At 43.5% G+C, this 20673-nt stretch overlaps 4 protein-coding genes across 4 annotated transcripts; 1 reads left to right on the top strand and 3 right to left on the bottom strand.

The window, feature by feature from the left end:
• Window positions 1–3121: 3121 nt before the first annotated feature.
• On the top strand, window positions 3122–5550 carry LOC309715468 (histone H2A-like; the record flags this gene model as incomplete). The annotated part of the gene is made up of 2 exons (XM_082548620.1): window positions 3122–3162; window positions 3326–5550. The coding sequence occupies 2 exons, from the start codon at window positions 3122–3124 to the stop codon at window positions 3684–3686; spliced, it is 402 nt and encodes a 133-aa protein (XP_082404746.1). The 3' UTR covers window positions 3687–5550.
• Window positions 5551–9123: 3573 nt separating this feature from the next.
• On the bottom strand, window positions 9124–9896 carry LOC309715291 (histone H2B 1/2). The gene has a single exon (XM_082548302.1). It carries the CDS (start codon window positions 9854–9856, stop codon window positions 9482–9484), a length of 375 nt encoding a protein of 124 aa, XP_082404428.1. The 5' UTR covers window positions 9857–9896; the 3' UTR covers window positions 9124–9481.
• Window positions 9897–11343: 1447 nt separating this feature from the next.
• On the bottom strand, window positions 11344–12020 carry LOC309715290 (histone H3.2). Its single transcript, XM_082548301.1, has one exon. It carries the CDS (start codon window positions 11905–11907, stop codon window positions 11497–11499), a length of 411 nt encoding a protein of 136 aa, XP_082404427.1. The 5' UTR covers window positions 11908–12020; the 3' UTR covers window positions 11344–11496.
• Window positions 12021–12087: 67 nt separating this feature from the next.
• LOC309715280 (histone H1-like) lies at window positions 12088–13482 on the bottom strand. The gene has a single exon (XM_082548276.1). It carries the CDS (start codon window positions 13440–13442, stop codon window positions 12846–12848), a length of 597 nt encoding a protein of 198 aa, XP_082404402.1. The 5' UTR covers window positions 13443–13482; the 3' UTR covers window positions 12088–12845.
• Between the last annotated feature and the right edge of the window lie 7191 nt (window positions 13483–20673).

Genomic DNA, 20673 nt, shown 5'->3' with positions numbered 1-20673 from the left:
TCTGGAACGCTAGCTGCAGCCTCAGATGTCAACGCCCCTCCCTGCTGTTAACAGGAAGTGGCTTTAAAAACACTGAATGCACAAAACGCTCTTTCCGCCCAGGTGTGACGACCGGACCTGAACATGGGTGGAGCTCCTCACCTGCTACAAACACAATGTTGCGACATGCGGTGGGTTTCTGGCAGTTCACGGCTGTCCACGACACTTAAGACTTCAGCACGAAACCTTTAATGTGAAAATCCAAGCATCCTGCTTCTTTTTTTCATATCAAAACATTAAGATAATAAATCCAAATTTCTCCTAAAACAAAAACTTTGTTTTAATGGAAAAAATGAAAAAAGAAACAGCACAGATGTTAAAAAAGTAAACATTTTATTTATTCACTTATTGACGAGGTATTTATTTTATTCAAATAAATCAAAGTTAAAACATTTAATGCTTATTTAACTTCCTGCTCACAGACCAGCTTAAACGTTCGTTACGCCCCCTGCTGGACTGGACTGAGAATGAGTTTTTCAGGAAAATAACAAAATAAAATACAAACATGAATATTTTGGTTTCTTAAGGAAATTCTAAAACTTCTTAAGAAAATCTTCTTAAAGCTCTTAACGTAATTTTGTTTCACAATTTATCTTTTGTTTGTTTTTAAAGACTTTTATTCTGAAGGTCTCTTAACTCAAAGTCAAAGTAGTTGGTCATAAAGGGCTCTTATTGTGAAGGTCTGACATCACTGATTAGTTAAAGACTTTTATTGTATAAAGCTGCGCCTGGTGGTCGTCTGAGGTACTGCAGCTAAAAACACTAATACTGAAATATTTATTTTAGAACAAAAAGTGTAAAAAGAAAAAAAATCCAAACTTCTTAAAAACAACTTGATTTTTAATCAAAACGTTGAATCTACAATCTTAACACGTTTATTTATGATTATTTGTACTTTATTTATATTTCCATACTTCTGTTGTTGTAATAAGTGACCTCACTGTAAATTAAACTCATTCATCTAATAAATAAAATACTTTTATGGGTTAATTATTATCGATTATCATGTGTTTATTTAACTGCTAATTGATTATTTTTGATGTGTTTCTTTCAAATGGTTTTACATCAAAGCAAAACGTGGTTCGGGCCATTTCATAAAATCCATATGCAATCCGTGTCAGTACAACTCGGCCAATAGCTTGCAGGGAACAGCACAGTGATATTTGCTGATTGGTTAGACCACAACGAAAAACGTGACTTTTCCAGGAAGCTCTGGTGTAACTACAGGGGTCCAACAAAGAATGGCCACGCATCATACTGATGTCTTCGGAAATTTATTTCTCTCTCACTCTTATTGTCTTCAGACACCGTGAAAACTGAAGAAACACAAAGTTTACAACATAAATGTTTTGAGCTTATCAGTCTGTCGCATCTTCAAAAAATAAAAATACAATAACTGAGCCTTACACCGGAGTATCGTTGCACTGGTTTACTGAACCTTTCTTTCAGGGCATGTACAGAACATGAGCATCCATTTTCTACTGCCTCCTACAGGACACACACTTCTTCCACTTCCTTACACATTAATGTAACACAGAACTAATACTGCCTCTCCTGGCATTACCATTGTAACAACACATTCATTCTGTTTCTTTCAGAAGAATAACAGGAACTTAGGATGTAGGTATCTATGAATAATAACTATTATGTATACTCATATATTTATATAACCACTTATTTCTTGCGATACCACACAGTCTCTCATATCAGTGTCCATAAACAGTCTTGTGCAAGCAGAACAGAAAAATGCAGAATAATGGATATCACAAAAATGTCCTCTCATTACCAGTGTGGAACACGTATGCAACATTATACAAACAATATACATGAAACCATACCGTGTGCGCCTCTTGGACCACATGCAGAATAACATTAACGCTGAGGCTGTAGATGCATCTGTAGCCACGTATCCATGCTAGCTCCACAATGCCATGGTTGTGCTCTCAACCAAACTCTGGTCATGTGACAATTACAAACTTTACAGCACTTTACATATTTAACAAACCCATATTTTGTAATCACATATTTTAGACATGTTTTTTAATTAATGTTACACTTTTATCATCTTATCTTATAAATAAATGAACTAAATTAAGCATGAATCTATCACAGAAACATGAAATAACCAACTTTATTTTAACTGTCTCAGGGACAGTTACATCCGGAAAAAGAACAGCAAAGGATAAATAATGAGCCTGAAATTGAGAAAAGAGGCGTTTATACTCCTGATGAAACCACAGCGAACTGAAACGACCAAACACGTTACTGCGCATGCTCTGTCGGACTTGGAAAGGTCCAGCCAATCGCACGTGAGAGGCAGCGGAGTGATATTAGTATTAGTACGCTTCAAAGTAAAAGAAGAGAAAAGAGCTCAGATATGAATGTTATTTTACTCTTTTACTTAAATAAAAATTCACTGATAAACTGACAAAATATGACACTTCTGTTATTTTACAGGAGGAAATGCTGCTAGGATAAAATCAACATGATGATCGTTGTGGAATATTGTGGCTCACAAACAACTTTATAATTGCAAATTAATTATATTTGTGCATTTTTGTGATTTGTGCTTTAACATTAACTTCTTACAGTTCATGACTGATGGGAGAAAATAAAAACCACCCCGGATTTCTCCTCAGCACTGTGGCCAGGTTCACAGACTCAGTCCTGCTGTAACGACTCTTCACCTCGACCAGCACAGTGAGCTGTTTGCTGTGTCCTGTGGGCTTTGTTCGTTTACACCCTTTGTGGGGTTTTTGTTATTATATATTTTTGTGTTTTTATGTGCAGTTGATTTTCTCCATTTGGATGAACATGGTAAAGTACCTTAGGCTGTAAATACTGATGTGTTTGACGTAGTTTGCCTTAAAATTGTCATCCATATAAAAATGAAATACTTCGTTTTTATTTTGAAAATCACACAACGCAAAAACCAAAGAAACCGCAGTGCTGCTCGTTCCTGATTGGACGATTAGACTTACTCTCAGCCTGACCAATGAGCGAGCAGCAGGTGATTATATAAACGCGTAGTCTCTGCCGGAGTCTATGTTCTCGCGGGAATAGCACGAAGTCAGTTACAAAGATGTCTGGACGCGGAAAGAGCCCCTGGAACGAATTAAAACTGTAAGTCTTGTGAGCGTTGTGTGGACTCAGATGCTAGATTTTCCCCCTTGTTTCTCCCTTTTGTATGTGCTCAAGGTTTTGTATATGTAATTGTATGTGTATGTGCATTTTATATGTAAACTTGTTTACTTTAAATAAAGTTTTTTTAAAAAAAAAAAAAAAGAAAGAGCGGAAAAACCAGAGCGAAGGCGAAGTCCCGGTCCTCCCGGGCCGGGCTGCAGTTCCCGGTGGGCCGTGTCCACAGGCTGCTGAGGAAGGGTAACTATGCTCAGCGTGTTGGTGCCGGCGCCCCGGTGTACCTCGCGGCTGTGCTGGAGTATCTGACGGCTGAGATCCTGGAGCTGGCCGGAAACGCCGCCCGCGACAACAAGAAGTCCAGGATCATCCCCCGCCACCTGCAGCTGGCCGTCCGCAACGACGAGGAGCTGAACAAGCTGCTGGGCGGAGTGACGATCGCTCAGGGCGGCGTGCTGCCCAACATCCAGGCCGTGCTGCTGCCCAAGAAGACTGAGAAGGCGAAATGAAGCTCCGGGAGAAGCGCGCTGATAATAACGGCTCTTTTAAGGGCCACACACAACATCTGAGAGCAGTACGACCTTAAATGAACTACGGCGGGTCACAGCCCGGACTCACTGGTCCGACCCGCTCTGGGTTAACGTTTCTTCACTTTAATCAACCAAAAGCAGCTGTGACACAAACCTGTAAGTGTTGAAACCACACAGTGAGCCAGCGGAGCGTCTGTAGCTAACGATCAACTCCTGTGACGGGTCATAAAGGACGCAGTCACACTGCAAAGGCCAGAAGACCCGCGGCTGTTTGTGTTCACATATTTATCTCTAGTCACAATGTTAACACATCAGACACACCCTCGGAGTTCACATCACGCAGGACCTGTCATGGTCCTGTCACATCAACACCGTGGTGAAAAAGGCCCGACAGCGTCTCTACCACCTCAGACGCTTGAGAGACTTCCAACTGCCCTCCAAGGTGCTCAGGAACTTTTACTCGTGCACCATAGAGAGCATCCTGGCGGGAAACACCTTAACCTGGTTCGGGAACAGCACCATGCAGGACAGACGAGCTCTACAGAGGGTTGTGCGGTCAGCTGAGCGCACCATCCGCTCCGAGCTCCCTGACCTGCACTCAATCTACAGCAGGCGGTGCCGGACCAAGGCCAGGAAGATGGTGAAGGACCTCAGCCATCCCAACAACAGACTGTTCTCTCTGCTGAGGTCAGGAAAGCGATTCCGCTCCCTGAAGACCAACACAGAGAGACTGAGGAGGAGCTTCTTCCCGCAGGCGATACGGTCTCTCAATCACACCACCACACAGTACTGACCCACACATACAGTTCTTACACACACACTGGACTTTCTGGACTTTGTTTTTGCACAACACTGGTCACTATATTCTTCATTTCCAGTTAATACTTGTACAGCTGCTGTTATTGTGTATATATTTATTTATATTTCTTCATACATTCTTATATAGTTCTATATTGTGTATTTTGTTGTACAGTTATTTTATTTTCAACTTTAATTTATATATTTTATCTTCTTCCCAGTTAAATTTACCCTTCATTCTAATTTGTGTTGTACAGTTATTTCATTTTTAACCTTAATTTATATTTTATTCCTTCCTAGTTAAATTTACCCTTTTTAATTTTTCATATTTATTTCCTATCTTATTCATAGCCTTTTCCTTTTTTGTTTTCTTTAGGTCACGAGCAGTTGTCCAAGCATTTCACTACATATCGTACTGTGTATGACTGTGTACGTGACAAATAAAATTTGAATTTGAAATAAAATTTGAATTTGAATTTGATTTGTCTCCATGTTGATCCTGTTGTTTCAATCCTGTGCTGCACATTTGACACTGCTATGATCTGAACGTTTGCTTTAAGATGAGCTCATGTTTATTAAAGTATAGATTCCATATAAGGGAAGGACAACAGGATAAAGACACGCTGTGGAAGAGAAAACTATTAATAACCAGGATGATTCAGTACACAGGTCTATGAAGACTTAATAGTGAAGAAGAAACACCCACTGCATCATGGGAATGCCCCAGCAGCCTACACCTAGCACCGTGGACGGTCTGTGACCTGCAATATTTAGGCTCAGTTAACAGCTACAGGTGTGTTTGCTGTATTCCTGCTCTGCTCTTTAGTTTGGGTAAAGATGCTTTCCTCCTCACTCATGTTCCTTCCACGCATCACTGCATGTACGTGGGGCTTTGTTCCACCGCTTGTATCCCATGACTGAAGTGGACACTGACACAGGGACAGTATGCTGGGTCATAGGTCAGTGAGCTTCACCACATGGCTGAAGGTTTGTCTTCCTGTCCCCCTGCAGTGTGAAGGCGCTCAGGTGTGGCAGACCAGCCCTCTGCTCTAGTTTTGGAGGCGTTTGTTTAAAAGAGAAGAAAATAAAATGATTGATTACAGCAGAATTTACACTGAAGATCCGACGTGTTTGTGCAGCTGATGGATGGGCCAGGCCCTCTAATGTGCTGTGAATCAGACATGATCATGATCTCACTGTTAGCATCATTGCTGTACGAGTTTCGTACACCTGGAGACCCAGCTGGGACTCCACCCCTCACTCTCTCAGGTGTCCTCACCTGTCTGTCATTCGGTCACCTTGTTAACTTCCTGACTGAAGGAGGACGTCTGTCCTCATCTGCTGTGACATGAATTATGGCTGTATCCCAATTCAGGGTCTGCAGCCTTAACGGTCCTCATGGGCCGCGTACTCAAAGACCGCTAAGGCCGGAAGTGCGAGGCTTGTGAAATGGGCGGTCTAGCCTCCGTCGCGCTGCCCAGGTTGCCTAGCAACCATGATACTAACAGCTGGAAACGTGTCATACAGCTGTGTTTGACAGAGATGAAGGAGAAAATCTTTTGTTCATTTGTTTGTTTCTACATGAGCTTTGATCATTCTGTGATTAAGCTCAGCTATTGGACGGCGTGTATTTGAAAGTAAAGGCTTTAAAACCAAGTTAGTACAAACGCCACTAACGTCACATGACTTTGCCGACATGTGGCCAACAGGAATGTTTAATGTTCTTCGTTATTAAACATCAATAAGTGACATCATATTCAGTACTTAAAGTTTACTCTTCGGGCGCCCCTCATCTGCTGTTTTTTTTCGGCAAAATTATCCACACCCACCGCCACGCTATGCATTCTGGGATATGTTGGGCCACGAAGTCTACACCGCCACGTCCTTAAAATTCAGGGAAATGAAGGACGCATTTGAGGGACGCATTTCGAGCAGCCTTTGAATTGGGACAGCCTTCGTCTGTCGCAGTTACGTAATTAAAATGCGGCCTTTCAGGCTGCAGACCCTGGATTGGGATACAGCTAGGAGTGGGTATCATCACTGATTTCTAGAATCGATTAAATTCCGATTCACAAGGTCCCGAATCGATTCGATCCACGATACGATTTAATTCGATTCGATTTGAATCTGGGAAATTTTGACAGTCAGAAATATTATAATTCAGATCAGCACATTTACATATTTTTGTATCAATAAAAAGGAAGCTGACACACGCAAGACTTTATCAAAGGTGTGAGCGTCACAGCGAGGCCTTTGTGTCAAAGTAGCTGAAGATAAAACAGAAAAACATGAAGGTTTTCCTGTTCTGGATTTTATAAAAATATTCTGCAGTAGATCAAAAACGAAAGAAAACCATTAATCAGCACATGAACGTTACCTCTGATGTTACAGTGGTTTTATTACAGACACAGCGTTTTGCATTTTGCATAATTTTAAAAAGTCTAAATTTGTTCAGTATTGAACAGCAGAAATTAGGTTTTCTTTTCGGAAGTTAGTAAAAGGAAAAAAAAACAAAAAAAAACAACAAAAAACAGCGGCTGACAGCCTGTAAACAACAGTAGTCTTGTGCGTAACAAGCAAGCGAATAATGAAGAAAACAGATTTTTAGACGGGAAACTGTTCTTGAAGTACAGAGAGAGAGAGCTGTGCATCGTGATGGAAGCAAAACAGCAAAAGTCAGAGTGAGTTCATGACGATGTTTATGTGAAGTTTGGATCTTCTTTTGCTGCTGGTTCAGTCAATGTTGTTTGGAGATAAACTAACAGCTTTAGAATCGGCGCATAAAGGGCGTGAACACAAAGCGCGGACCCGCCGACACATCAGAATCAGCGAGCTGTCGGCTTTCAGCCCCGACTGTGAGAAAGGCGACATTAACTGATTCTGATCCGCGGGTTTAGTCTTTGTGCAGAATCCGTGTTCCTGCTCTCATTGGTGGTTGTTGAAATTTTGTGAGATGTCACCAGAGATTCTGGCATTTCGGGCAAAATAAATTTATATTAAATCGATTCAGGATTTTAATGAATCGATTGTAATCGATAAATCGATTATAAAAACCCAGCCCTAGATACAGCCTTTGTTTACTCATTTTTCATGAGGAAAACTGATTAGCGTTAGTGTCATAATACCATCCATCCATTTCACAGAGCGGGTGGAGGGGCACAGCTGTGACATAATATAAAGCAGATGAACTACACCCACATAACCAGAACTAATAAAGCTCTGCAAAGGGTTTTTGCAGGTGCGACATGAGTTAGCTACCATTAACTTCCGGCCCTTTAAGTCAGGCTCAGACCTCTAAACCACCAAATACATAAAGTCACGGGCGGGACAATCTGTGAAATCTCCTCTTATATTGTAGCTCACCTGTAATTATGTGTTGTTACGTCTGGAGATGAAAACTGGTCATTTCCGCAGCTGAAATATCCGGAAATGCCGTCACACTGCAGGAAACGGGTGCGCACGAGGGACGCGGGGGAAGTGTTATTAGATAAATGATCAGAGATAACAGCCTCGATCAGTGCTGCTCGGTTTATTGAAACTGTTGTACATGTTCCCCACTACACGTGTTAAACATGTGTTTATAATAGTGATGGGTCGTTCGCGAACGAAATGGCTCTTAGAGCCGGCTCTTTGACGTGAACGACGCGAGCCGGCTCCTTATCGCGAGCCGTCACGTGGGTTTTTTTTTTTTCTTTCTCTCAGCCTCTCTCTCGCACTTTTTTCCGCTTCACTCTGCACGCGAGCCTTGTGCTTTACGCTGGGCAGAGGGGGGAGGGGCGGTAGTTACACTCAGTAGCACAGGAACAGAGCCAGAGAGAGAGAAAGAGAGGCAGGGACAACAACATTAGAAAGGTATAGTAATCATCCACAACTATTTTCGGTTGCAGATGATAAAGGATTGAGAAAGTTTATTCATGCAGGTCCATATGACAGAGAATATGCATGTTCTTTTAGTTTTCATATTATAATTTATATTTAATTGTGTTGTGGTTTGCAGTGTTTTGTGTTCTTTTCACTTTAAATTTGTGAAAGGAAAAAGCTGAAAATTTAAATAGTTAAAACTTGAAATGTGAATAGTTGATTTTTGTATATTATATTATTTATTTATTACATTTTATGTGGAGTGAATAAATAAAAGTATATTTACGGTGGCCCCTAGAGACAAAGCACATACAAACTTCAAATCACGTACGAACTCTGAAGCATGTACAAACTCCAAAACACGTAAAAACACGTACAAACTCCAAAACACGTAAAAACTCCAAAACACGTAAAAACACGTACAAACTCCGAAGCACGTAAAAACTCAAAACACGTACAAAAGACAACAGAAGTGCTCCAGGATGCTGGGCGCAGTGTTGAGCCTTTGTTATCTTGTGGCTACACAAGCCAGCAAGTACCAACGACCGGATTTGGTGTGTGGTAATAACAGGTAAATGAACTTTTTTTTTTTTAATTATTTGAATATATATATATATATATATATATATATATATATATATATATATATATATATGAGTGCCTGTGTATAAATACACAAACAATACACACATGCTTTCAATTGTGTAATTTAAGTGATCTAGTAGCTCTGCTTTGGGAGTTCAGTTCATGCTAGAAATGTGTTTTGGAGTTTGTACGTGTTTTGTCTCTAGGGGCCACCGCATATATTTATATATAAACATATATAAATAAAACCACTTTTTTTTACATTAGTAATTCCTTTTGTGCATAATTTTATATTATTGTTAATAATAAATTAATTAAAGCAACAAAACAACCTGAAGAGCCGGTTCGGAGCCGAAAGAGCCGGCTCTTTTTAGTGAGCCGAACCGAAAGAGCCGGCTCTCTAAAAAGAGCCGGAAATCCCATCACTAGTTTATAACAGGACCAGTGAGTGTCACAGCAGGACATGTGCTCCTCGGCAGAGGTGGGTGGCTCTGAAAAGAGCCGTTGGGTGGATGCAGCAGAGCTGCAGTTTACTTGGAGCTGGTGTACTTGGTCACGGCCTTTGTGCCCTCGGACACGGCGTGCTTGGCCAGCTCACCGGGCAGCAGGAGGCGCACGGCGGTCTGGATCTCCCTGGAGGTGATGGTGGAGCGCTTGTTGTAGTGAGCCAGGCGGGAGGCCTCAGAGGCGATGCGCTCGAAGATGTCGTTGACGAACGAGTTCATGATGCTCATGGCCTTGGAGGAGATGCCGGTGTCGGGGTGCACCTGCTTCAGCACCTTGTACACGTAGATGGCGTAGCTCTCCTTCCTGGTCTTTCTCTTCTTCTTGCCGCCCTTGCCGGCGGTTTTGGTCACGGCTTTCTTGGAGCCCTTCTTGGGCGCGGACTTTGCGGGTTCAGGCATTTTCCTTCGTCGCTACTTCACAGCAGAGAATGTGCCCGTCAGCGCAGAGCGGCTCTCTTTTATTTCCGCTGTATGCAAATAAGGCTGTGCAGATCCGCGCCTGTCATTGGTCGAGCTGTTGCTCCGCGTCTTTACTGGGTAAATCGCACAACGAAGAAAAAGAGCAGTGCTTTATTTAACCTGCTGACGGGGCTGTGGGACATTTATCGGGAGTGCGGAAGAGCAGATTTAAATGTGTTGCTTCAGTACGTGTGCAGACAAACATTGATCCATGTGTGAGTTACAACATCACACAAAGACCGAGACAGCCGACGGAAGCTCCGGGAGAGGCTCGGCTGATAATGACGGTCCTTCGAGAGCCGCACAGCGGACTGCAGAGCCCAGGACGCCGCAGCTGCCAGAAACAGAGACTTTGTTTATCCCCCAGGGCCAATTAAGACACACCAGAGCAGCATGACGCTGAAGATAAGGGCGGGGCATAAACAGGCAACAGGAGTGAGATAATAAATGCACAGAATATACAGTATAGACAGTTTTCAAATTAAAGTGACTGAAAGGTGAATAAACTGATTAAAAGTGAGTACAGTGTCGGCAGTATGAAAAGAGTGTAGTTTGTTTCTGGGTGTGGGAAATGGTCCAATGGCTGGAGTTAACAAGCTCCCCCGTAGCTGTGAGCTGCAGTTTGATCGTATATGAACAGATTGTGTAAACCAGGGGTGGGCAACTGCAGGCCTCGAGGGCCGGTGTCCTGCAGGTTTTAGATCGCACCCTGGGTCAACACACCTGAATCACATGATTAGTTCGTTACCAGGCCTCCGGAGAACTCCAAGAAATGCTGAGGAGTCATTTAGCCCTTTAAATCAGCTGTGATGGATCATGGACACATCTAAAACCTGCAGGACACCGGCCCTCGAGGCCTGCAGTTGCCTACCCCTGATGTAAACCATAACGACAGTGCACTAATCCACACTTTCATCCTAATTGGCAGTGATAACTGAAATGACAGAAAGTTCTGGTAGCTCTTTGCCCAGCCTGCTTTTATTTAACAGCAGTTTAATGATTGGATATGGAGCAAAACGTCTGAGCAGCAGATCAAACAGGTTACAATGATCATTTAATTATAAATGACTTTAAGTGCACATTGAGGCTGTGAGACACTGAGCCATGGCTCGGTTCTTATTGCACATCTCTGCCATGCAGGACGGTTTATTTTATATTGAACTGGAGCTTTAGTTTTCTCCCCCTCCCCAAACTTCCGTGTTCATATAAAACACTTTTAGGGAGATCATGAGGTTTAAAGCCTGGCTCAGTGAAACTTTGTCCTCCAAGCTGAAACCTCAGTGTCTCCATCCAGCTGCTTATGAACTCTGCAGTCCTGTAACCACTCAAACGCAGCTGTGCTTGACGCGGTCTGTGGGCCTGCACCGCTACACTTCCTGTCCGCTACACACCTGTGTAGTAATACAGTACAATCAATACTAACCCACACTGCATGCTCTGTTAGTGAGCAACAGACTCCAAACAGCACTTAGCTGAGGGCCAGGTAATACATAGTCTGTGCTGTAAACCGCTGCTCTGAGTGCGTGTACGTGGCTCTTAAAAGAGCCGTTGTGTTTTGTGTAAACTGATCTCAGATCAGCTTAAGCCCTCTCTCCGCGGATGCGGCGGGCCAGCTGGATGTCTTTGGGCATGATGGTGACCCTCTTGGCGTGGATGGCGCACAGGTTGGTGTCCTCGAACAGACCGACCAGGTAAGCCTCGCTAGCTTCCTGCAGAGCCATGACGGCGGAGCTCTGGAAGCGCAGGTCGGTCTTAAAGTCCTGAGCGATCTCCCTGACCAGGCGCTGGAAGGGCAGCTTACGGATCAGCAGCTCGGTGGATTTCTGGTAGCGGCGGATCTCCCTGAGAGCCACAGTCCCGGGCCTATAACGGTGGGGCTTCTTCACGCCTCCGGTAGCCGGGGCGCTTTTACGGGCAGCCTTGGTGGCGAGCTGCTTCCTGGGAGCTTTTCCTCCGGTGGATTTTCGGGCAGTCTGCTTGGTCCTGGCCATCTTACAGCTTCGAGCTCCTCTGTGTGAACAGCGAAAGAGAGAATGAAGTCTGAGCGCGAGCAGCGGCTTTATACAGGGGCTGCAGGCGGGAGCTCAGCGCTGATTGGTCCAGATCTGGTAGCGCGCGCACCGCAGCTGCTCAGCTATTGGACGAAAATGTTCAAAATGAAGCGCGAGACAGAGAACAGAACTTCTTTATTGTTATTCAGATGTACAGTGAGACGGCGCCGCCTACTACTGCACACATGCGGGGTGCACAGCTTCAGCAGCACTTTACACATATGAACAGTATTCAAAAAGATAAGATGTACGAACAAACCGGGAAAAATAAAAATACATTAGTGTTACATACATGTAGAGTGTGGGTTACTGCACAGTGCTTATGTGAAGTCTACAGAGGTCTTTGAGATGGGGGTGGGGGGCTAATTCAAATTTAACTTTAAACAACAGCAGGTAATAAACCAGTAAACCAAGAAAACAAAGCCATCCACAGCTTCAGTGCACTCATCAGCTCCTGTCATCAGCACCAGAATAAACTGGAAATATTTGCAGCACTGACTGGGAAATAATTCAGGTTTCAAAGTATCATTGAATCACTGCCTAGCTAATTATCAGATTGTATTTATTGACATAAGACTGAAACTCATGTTTCTAATGTTCTGACAATTCAACATGCATTTCCCCCTTCAGTGAGCTAACTGGGAGACCAGTATTTTCTACCTGAACCGGCTCAGTCTCCATAATTTACTCTGCATGTGGAGGCACAGGTGAGCATGAAGCGTAAAGCTGAGTGTGCAGCCTGTGTGTCCCCGGCATAGTCTCTCTCACACACACACACACACACACACACACACACACACACACACACGAGGAGCTCGTAGCGGAGGCTGTGGTGGCTCTGAAAAGAGCCTTTGATGCACTCGGTGCGGGAGAAGCTTTTACTTCTTGGCCTTCTTTGGCGCAGTTTTCTTTGCGGGCTTCTTGGCGGCTTTGGGCTTTTTCGGAGCGGCCTTCTTAGCGGGGGACTTGGGCTTCTTGGCTGCCGCCTTGGGCTTCTTGGGAGCAGCCTTCTTGGGGCTCTTCTTCACCACTTTCTTCGCAGCCTTCTTGGCCGGAGATTTCTTCGGGGTGGCCACTTTCTTCACTGCGGGCTTCTTGGCTTTGGCGGGAGCCTTCTTCGCGGGCTTGGCAGCCTTCTTCTTCGCTGGTTTCGCGACTTTCGGTTCTTTCTTAGCAAGCTTGAAGGAGCCGGAAGCCCCGGTGCCCTTCACCTGACTGAGAATGCCTTTCTCCACCAGCTTGGCGACGGCGGTGTTGATACGTTTGTTGGCCTTGGGTACGTCCACATTTTTGGCGGTCAGGTACTTCTTTATGGCCGCCAGCGACGTCCCCTTGCGCTCCTTCGACTCTGTCACCGAGGCGACGATGAGCTTAGGGAGGCTGGGTCCGTCCTTCTTAGCCCGGGGAGCGGACTTCTTCTTGGGAGCCTTGGCCGGGGCTTTCGCCGGTGCAGCTGCGGGAGCTTCTTCTGCCATGTCTGCGCGTGAGCTTCGTACTGAGCATGTCGGAGCTTCGCGCGGGAGGCGGGACTTATCAAGCACATGAGAACCATGGAGAGTGAAGCCAGCCCTCCGCTCTGCTGCCGCTACAATCGCGGCTCTTCTTGTGTTTTCTTCGCCGCGTTTCGGAGCTCAAACCGGCCCCAGATAAACGTTTGAAACCCCCGTTCCGAGGCAGCGGGGAGAAAACTCTCCGGTCTCCCGTCTGATCCTGTTTTTGCCCTTCGGGACTTCTTCCGTTAATTTCGGGAGGCTTCAAACCTCTCTGACACACCGCCTCTCGGAGCAGCTCGCAGCGAACTTTCTCCACATTTCTGCTCCTAAAGTGACCCAAAGCGGTTCGGATGAAATGTGATCTCGGTGCTCCGGTCAGCGAAGACCCGAGGGGACAGAGTCCCGGTGAAACAGCGGCAGTGCCGGGGATAGTTGGGTTCTAACGGAGGCAGATTTCGGTGGCGGTAAACACACGCAGGCTGCCGGTGACCGGGCGGATATAGAGTCACAGATGATCCGCTGGGAGAGACTTCCCTACATCCAGTCTGACTGTACACGCTGATGTGATATTATACTGTTATCTATAATATCACACATCAGCGGTTTCATTCTGGTGTTCAGTGTTAGACTGGAAACTGCAGGAAACTGTTTCTGTGTTTGCAGTGGAGCCCACAGCATTGAGAGACTTTAGCACCCAGGACCAGTTTATTCATGTTACATTTATGATCAGACATGTGCACTAAAGAGTTTTATTATTGCACAAAATTAAATGCTTTTGCAATTTAAGAAATTCTGTGGCAGAGTAGTTAGAGGCATCATCCATATGTAAATTAAAGTCACCTACCAAGATGATTTTATCAAAATGAATCATAACAGAGGAGAGGACAGGAGATTACAGCACCACAGCACACAGAAAGGCACTCCAGAGGGTCATCAACATGGCCCAAAAAATCATTGGACATCCTCTTCCCTCCCTGAAGGACCTGTACAGCACTCGCTGTCTCAAGAGGGCACGCAGCATCCTACGGGACTGCACACACCCAGGACACCGGGTGTTTAAGCTGCTGCCGTCTGGCAGGAGGTTCAGGCTGCTGAGGTCCCGAACAAATAGACTCAAGGACAGCTTTTACAACAGGGCAATAGCCCTGATCAATGTAAATAGCTGACCTGACTGGATACCTCCCTGGACTTTTTAGGGGGAGGTAACAATGTTTAAAACGATAACAATAATATTTATATTTATAACAAGGTGCAATAATAATTAATGTGCAATAATAACAGTGTGCAATACACATACACTTATTCTTCTTTTTTATACTAAGTTAATATACTGTGTTGTGTTGTTTGTTACGTTGTGATGTGTCATATCGTGTCGTGTTGTGTTATATGTAGTGCCGACGTAGGACAGTTTTTCCAATTTCATTGTACTACTGTACTATGTATGGCTGTGCAATGACAATAAAGAGTTATCTTATCTTATCTATCTTATCTTATCTTATTAGAGAGTTCATTCAGGGAATGTTTGCAGGATTTGGGAGGTTGATAGATTAATAATTCAAAGGAGTTAAAAGAACCAGGATTAAATGGACACAGTTCAGATGGTCCTTATAAACCACTGCGACTCCCTCGTGACAACAGTCACCTGGTTTGAGTCTCAGGGAAGAAGAAAAAGTCTCATTTCTGAGCTGTGATAAAATGTTATGCATGAATGATTTATTAGATTAAAAAAAGGCAACAACTGCAGCAGAGATGGGCTCAAGAGGAATAGGTTTACATCACACAGAAATTAGATCACGTGAGTTTGGTTTGATTTTATGAGATGTTTTCCATCTATGCCTTATAATTACTGGGACTGGTAAAGATGAGGCAGCTGACTGAAGAACAGGTAGCAGTGAATAACTGGTTATGCACTTTAGCAGATGAAATACTGATGTTTAGAAAATATCAGTACCTGTCACAGAGTCGCAGATAACATGATTTTCCAGGACTCATGCTGTAGGGGTCGTACACAGTGGCCCCAACAAGGGGGGATGGCCATAGGGGGGCGCTGGCCACCCCTCTAACTCGTTTTGTTTGTCACCTTTCAGCCTCGGCTTGTGAGCACAGTTTTCACTGCTAAAATTAATCAAAGCTACTCTAAGGCTACGTCCACACTAGCCTGGGTAGATTTGAAAACGGCGTTCTCGTCTGAAAACGCTCGGTGTCCACATTATCGTCTTCAGTTGTTTTCACAGAGCCGTGCGTCCACATTGAAACGGCCCAAAACGCTTACGTTCCAGTCCTGCGCAACAATGAGTGAGAATTAAAGAATTTGAAAAGCTATCTGGAGCATGTACAGACTGATATTATTTTTTTATGGCTGTCAAAGTTGAGAGCAATCAAAACAACTGCTGTGTAACGCCCTCCGCTGTCTTAGTTTAATTGGTCACATGACTGCATCACATGACTAAAATGCGTCGTCTGTGTTTTCGAGTGTCCACACTGCAACCGGACAGCTCCGTTTTGAAATGTATGTGTTTTCAAGAGCGTTTCCAAAACGTCTCAGTGTGGACGAAAACGCATTAGTGTGGACGTAGCCTAAGGAACCCAGTGCGTGACAATCCACTCATCAATTTGGGGTGTGAAGCAGTCAGGCCAGAAGGGCCAGAGCCATAAACCTCGATGGTTTTGTGGATGTTCTTGTCAAAAGACATGGCAGTAGATGGATAAAACAGTTTTGAATAAATGTGATGCCAGACGATTTTGTTCCGTAGCCGTTAGAGTCAGGGATGGTTTTGAAACACACGAAAGTCTCTGTGTGGTGTTTGACATGTAAAAGCTCTTATTTCCAATTAAAGAAGTACTGACCTATAGCTGTCTGACCTACGCTGCTTATCTAACATGACACACAGCGTTCATACAACCCGTAACGTTGCAAAAGTTACTAAAGAGGTAAAACATGTAAAGATTGTCTCTCTCCATGCACTCGTGTGCAAGCGTGTTGTTCACATACACCACAGAGAGTGCAGTGGTGCATAATGACATCTGTCTGTCCTGCCCCTGGAGGGGGCACCACAGCATTGATGAAATTTCATAAATGAGCTGATTGGGGCACACAAGGCAACTGTACACATTAAAACCCCCATGAATAACTGCCCTCCACCTTAAACTATTGGCCAAAAAAAGAAAATAACACATTTTATTTTTATATGACAGTATTCAATACAATATTTTTTCTACTCTCTCTCAGTTTGTATTTTGTCATGTATGGCTGTGTTCTCTCTGTGACCCCTTTGTTCTCTTATCTTTCCCCTCAAACCCGACCAGATGTGGCAGAGGACCGCCTCTCCTGAGCCCGGCTCTGTTGGAGGTCTCTCCCTGTTAAAATGAAGTCGTCGCTGAAAATGATTGGCTGTACGGGATTCAGACTTTTGGGTTTATCCTCTAGTATTCAGTCTGTACTTAACCATACAGGGTGGGTCATTTATATGGATACACCGTAATAACATGGGAACGGTTTGTGATATTAAAGTCCTGTTTGTGGCACATTATATGTGAGGGGGCAAACTCCTCAAGATGGGTGGTGACCATGGTGGCCATTTAGAAGTCGGCCATCTTGGATACAACTTTTGTTTTTTCAATAGGAAGAGGGCCATGTGACACATCAAACTTATTGGTAATGTCACAAGAAAAACAATGGTGTGCTTGGTTTCAGGGTAACTTTATTCTTTATTCAGTTTTCTGCTCATTTAGGTTGAGAAAATTTAGCGCCAACCATGCCTTAACGTCTTCCAGACAATCAAACAGACCCATCAAACAGAGGATTCACAGATTTCCGTCTGTAAATCTGAGAGTCATCTGCGTAGCAATGAAACGAGATATATATATTTTTAAATTGAGCCCATCGGAAGCATGTAGATTAAAAAAAGGGCCGAGGATAGAGCCCTGGGGGACCCCACAAGAAAGCACGGTCCTTGGGGATAATGAGTCTCTGAGTTTAACAGAGAAGCTTCGATTAGATAGGTAGGATTTAAACCATTCCAAAATAATCCCTTTTATTCCAATGTGTTGTTCCAGTCTGGAGAGAAGGCTGCGATCTACTGTATCAAAAGCAGCACTGAGATCTAATAATATTAAGATGGCAGGACTGACATAATGAATTCATTAAATACACCATTAAATAATTAATTAAAATTGGAAATAATTAATTACATAAATATTTGTGACACATGTAATTAATTAATTATTGACATATTTAATTAATTAATAACACATTTAAATAATTATTGACAGTTTTAATTAATTATTTAATACTTTTTTTATTTAATTCATTTTGGCACTTTTGTCCCCTTCATGTCTCATCTTGAAATCATTTTATCTGTCAGCCTCACCCATCAAACTAAGTGGGCGGCGTGGCGTAATCGTCACGTCTGGTCAGGTTGTCAACATAGAACATGTTTGTGCTCAGATGTTTTCAGAGACGTCACTCGCTCTGCTAACAGTCAGCTGACAGAGAGCACCGAGCTCACAGCCCCGGTGTTCCAGCTGAACTGTTTTTTTGTGTTTGTTTGTTTGTTTGGGGGGGGTACGTTAACCGGTTTGTTTACATATTCCACTCTCCGTGTTCACATGTTGCATTCGCAGATTCTCGTTTTCACCGAACGATCGTCTCTTTCCGCCTGCTCTTGTGTCTCTGTGCTTCTGTAACATAAAGAACAAGCTGACGTGTTTGTCACGACACCAGCGATCAGCTCAACAGGCCCTCAGTTTACCTGCATGCATCCTCCTCCTCACCTGTCAGCTGTTTAACACCTGCTGCTAATTCAAGAAACACGCCTACGTGACCTGGTGAAAGTCACAGTTTAACTGGGCAGCCGGTGCTCGATATAAAGCAATGTCTGCGCATTTTTCTGCACATTTCATTCATAATGTTGTAAATCCAAGCCCATCATGTATTCATGATTTGAATCCTGGGTTGTGTGAAATCTCAGAAACACACCTTAGACAAAGTGAATCTGTGAACTAAGGTGTCGGTCTGTTAGGATATGTTGTGGTGATCCTCGTTGGGGGATTTGTGTTCATACTGGAGGGCAAAATTAAAACCAGTGGAAGATGGACAAGAAAAGTTCAAAGCCATCAGGTACTCAGTTTAGAAAAAAGAGAAAAGAGGAGGAGAAACTAGCAACAGATGCAGGTAAGCAGATGTGTGATTGGATAATGGCCAGAGGTGGGACCAAGTCATTGTTTTGCAAGTCTCAAGTAAGTCTCAAGTCTTTATCCTCAAGTCTCAAGTCAAGTCTCAAGTAATGTCTGGCAAGTCAGAGTCGAGTCTCAAGTCACTGGTGTAAAAGTCCGAGTCAAGTCACAAGTCTGAAACTTTGAATTTCAAGTCCTTTCGAGTCTTTAAAAAAAAAACGAAAAAATAATGTTGCAGTTATGCTAAATGTAAATATTAGACCATGTAATTTTAAAATCTGTGTTTTTCTCAACACATGACAAAATAGTGAACTTAGAAAATATACACAAATTGTGAAATTGCACCTCTTTAAAATGCAGCTCAATTAAACCTAGCTCCAAGAATAGTTTTCACCGTTTTCTTGGAGTGAGTGCATACACTCATGAAGTTTAGTAACTTCAGGTCACTGCAACAAGCCCAGGTACAGTTTACCGACGGATGGGTGCAGGACCTTGAAATGCACCGTGTAGAACGAAAGACCATCGTACGTATCATAAGTTTACCAGTCTCACAAATCGTCGTCATAAATACACATTCCTTAACCGTTTATTAATAGGACCTTTGAGCTCAACGGTAATTAATTAGTAGTGGAAATAATTTCTGGTAGCATCACAGAAATGTAGCAGTGACAATAATATTGTATGCTGTAATCGTACTGGACAATTAGTGATACAAAAACCTGTTTTATCCTGTGAATAAAAGTATATGTTTTTGTCAATGTACCATAATAACAGAGGCGAAACGCAATATTGTGTCAGGACAATTCACTATTTATGCACAATAAATAAAGGAGCATAGCGCGACAATTTCTGTTCAGCGCCAGACTTGCTTGTAACCTATATCACCAATTATGTAATGAAAATGACGTATTAACTACTAAAAAACACTGACCTTTGTGTAAATGCTTGGAGCAGACTAACCTGTGAGCTGGAGGGTTCTGGGACGTTATATTTGATCTTTGAATGGCTGCAATCCAGTCGCGTCTTTGTTACTTCGGAAACATGGCTCGAACAATTTCTCTTCAACGACGTAATCCGATAACAACCGATCTCTTTACCCGTCGGCTTCCCGTGGCTGTCATGCGACCGGCTATTGCAGTTAATAATACAACAGCTTCTTGTGTTTCTTTTTATCGCTGTGTGACTGATTTCAATTGAAAGCCTGCGTGCGCTAGTACCGCTTGCCACGAGTTCCCAGAATCCTTTGCGGTTCTACCCGTGAATGACGTCACATTTTCAATCTCTATATAATATGCATGTTAAATTTTATATTTGGGGTAAAATATCAAGTCTTTTCAAGTAAACCGGTTCAAGTCCAATTCAAGTCCCAAGTCATTGGTGTAAAAGTCCAAGTCAAGTCACAAGTCTTAGAGCATTTTTTCAAGTCAAGTCTAAAGTCATAAAATTAATGACTCGAGTCTGACTCGAGTCCAAGTCATGTGACTCGAGTCCACACCTTTGATAATGGCAGCTCATCCTGAACCAATCAGAATCAGAATACTTTATTAATCCCTAAGGAAATGTGTGTTACAGTTGCTCCAAGAAGAAATGGTAAAAATAGCAACAGTAACAGACTAAACTCCAAACAACACATTATGTTACAGATTTTAATATTAATTGTCAGTTGTTGATTTGTCCTGTTCTCATTGTGTGATGAATTATGATGGCTGTTTGGCAGCTGTTTGCATACTATGCATACTCTCTCTCTTCATGTGTGTGTTTCTCTGGTGAATTTTGACAACAGTTTTATGTTATTGTACAATCCTTAATATGTTTTATGCGTGTGTGTGGGGTGGGGGGGGGGGGCAGAGGCTAGGACCACCACTGCTGGAGGGCTTAACCCGGGGGTTGTGTTCATAACCTGGTTAGTGGCTCTGGTCGCTCTTGGAGGGTGTTCTCCGTGTGGCTGCGTGCAGCAGGGCTGGGGGAGGGTCTGTGCTGGTGGACGGAGGTTACTGGCCTGGTGGCCTGGCTGCCTCTGAGTGGATCCGGAGCAGGC

Source organism: Aulonocara stuartgranti, assembly GCF_965226115.1.
Source record: "Aulonocara stuartgranti genome assembly, chromosome: 10".
In the NCBI taxonomy this organism is placed as follows: domain Eukaryota; kingdom Metazoa; phylum Chordata; class Actinopteri; order Cichliformes; family Cichlidae; genus Aulonocara; species Aulonocara stuartgranti.
The sequence above is the reverse complement of the archived record's forward strand: the minus strand, read 5'-3'. Positions and strand labels throughout refer to the sequence as shown.

Coding starts and splice junctions, on each gene's coding strand:
- LOC309715280 (XM_082548276.1), bottom strand. CDS start 13,442: ATGGCAGAAGAAGCTCCCGCAGCTGCACCGGCGAAAGCCCCGGCCAAG.
- LOC309715291 (XM_082548302.1), bottom strand. CDS start 9,856: ATGCCTGAACCCGCAAAGTCCGCGCCCAAGAAGGGCTCCAAGAAAGCC.
- LOC309715290 (XM_082548301.1), bottom strand. CDS start 11,907: ATGGCCAGGACCAAGCAGACTGCCCGAAAATCCACCGGAGGAAAAGCT.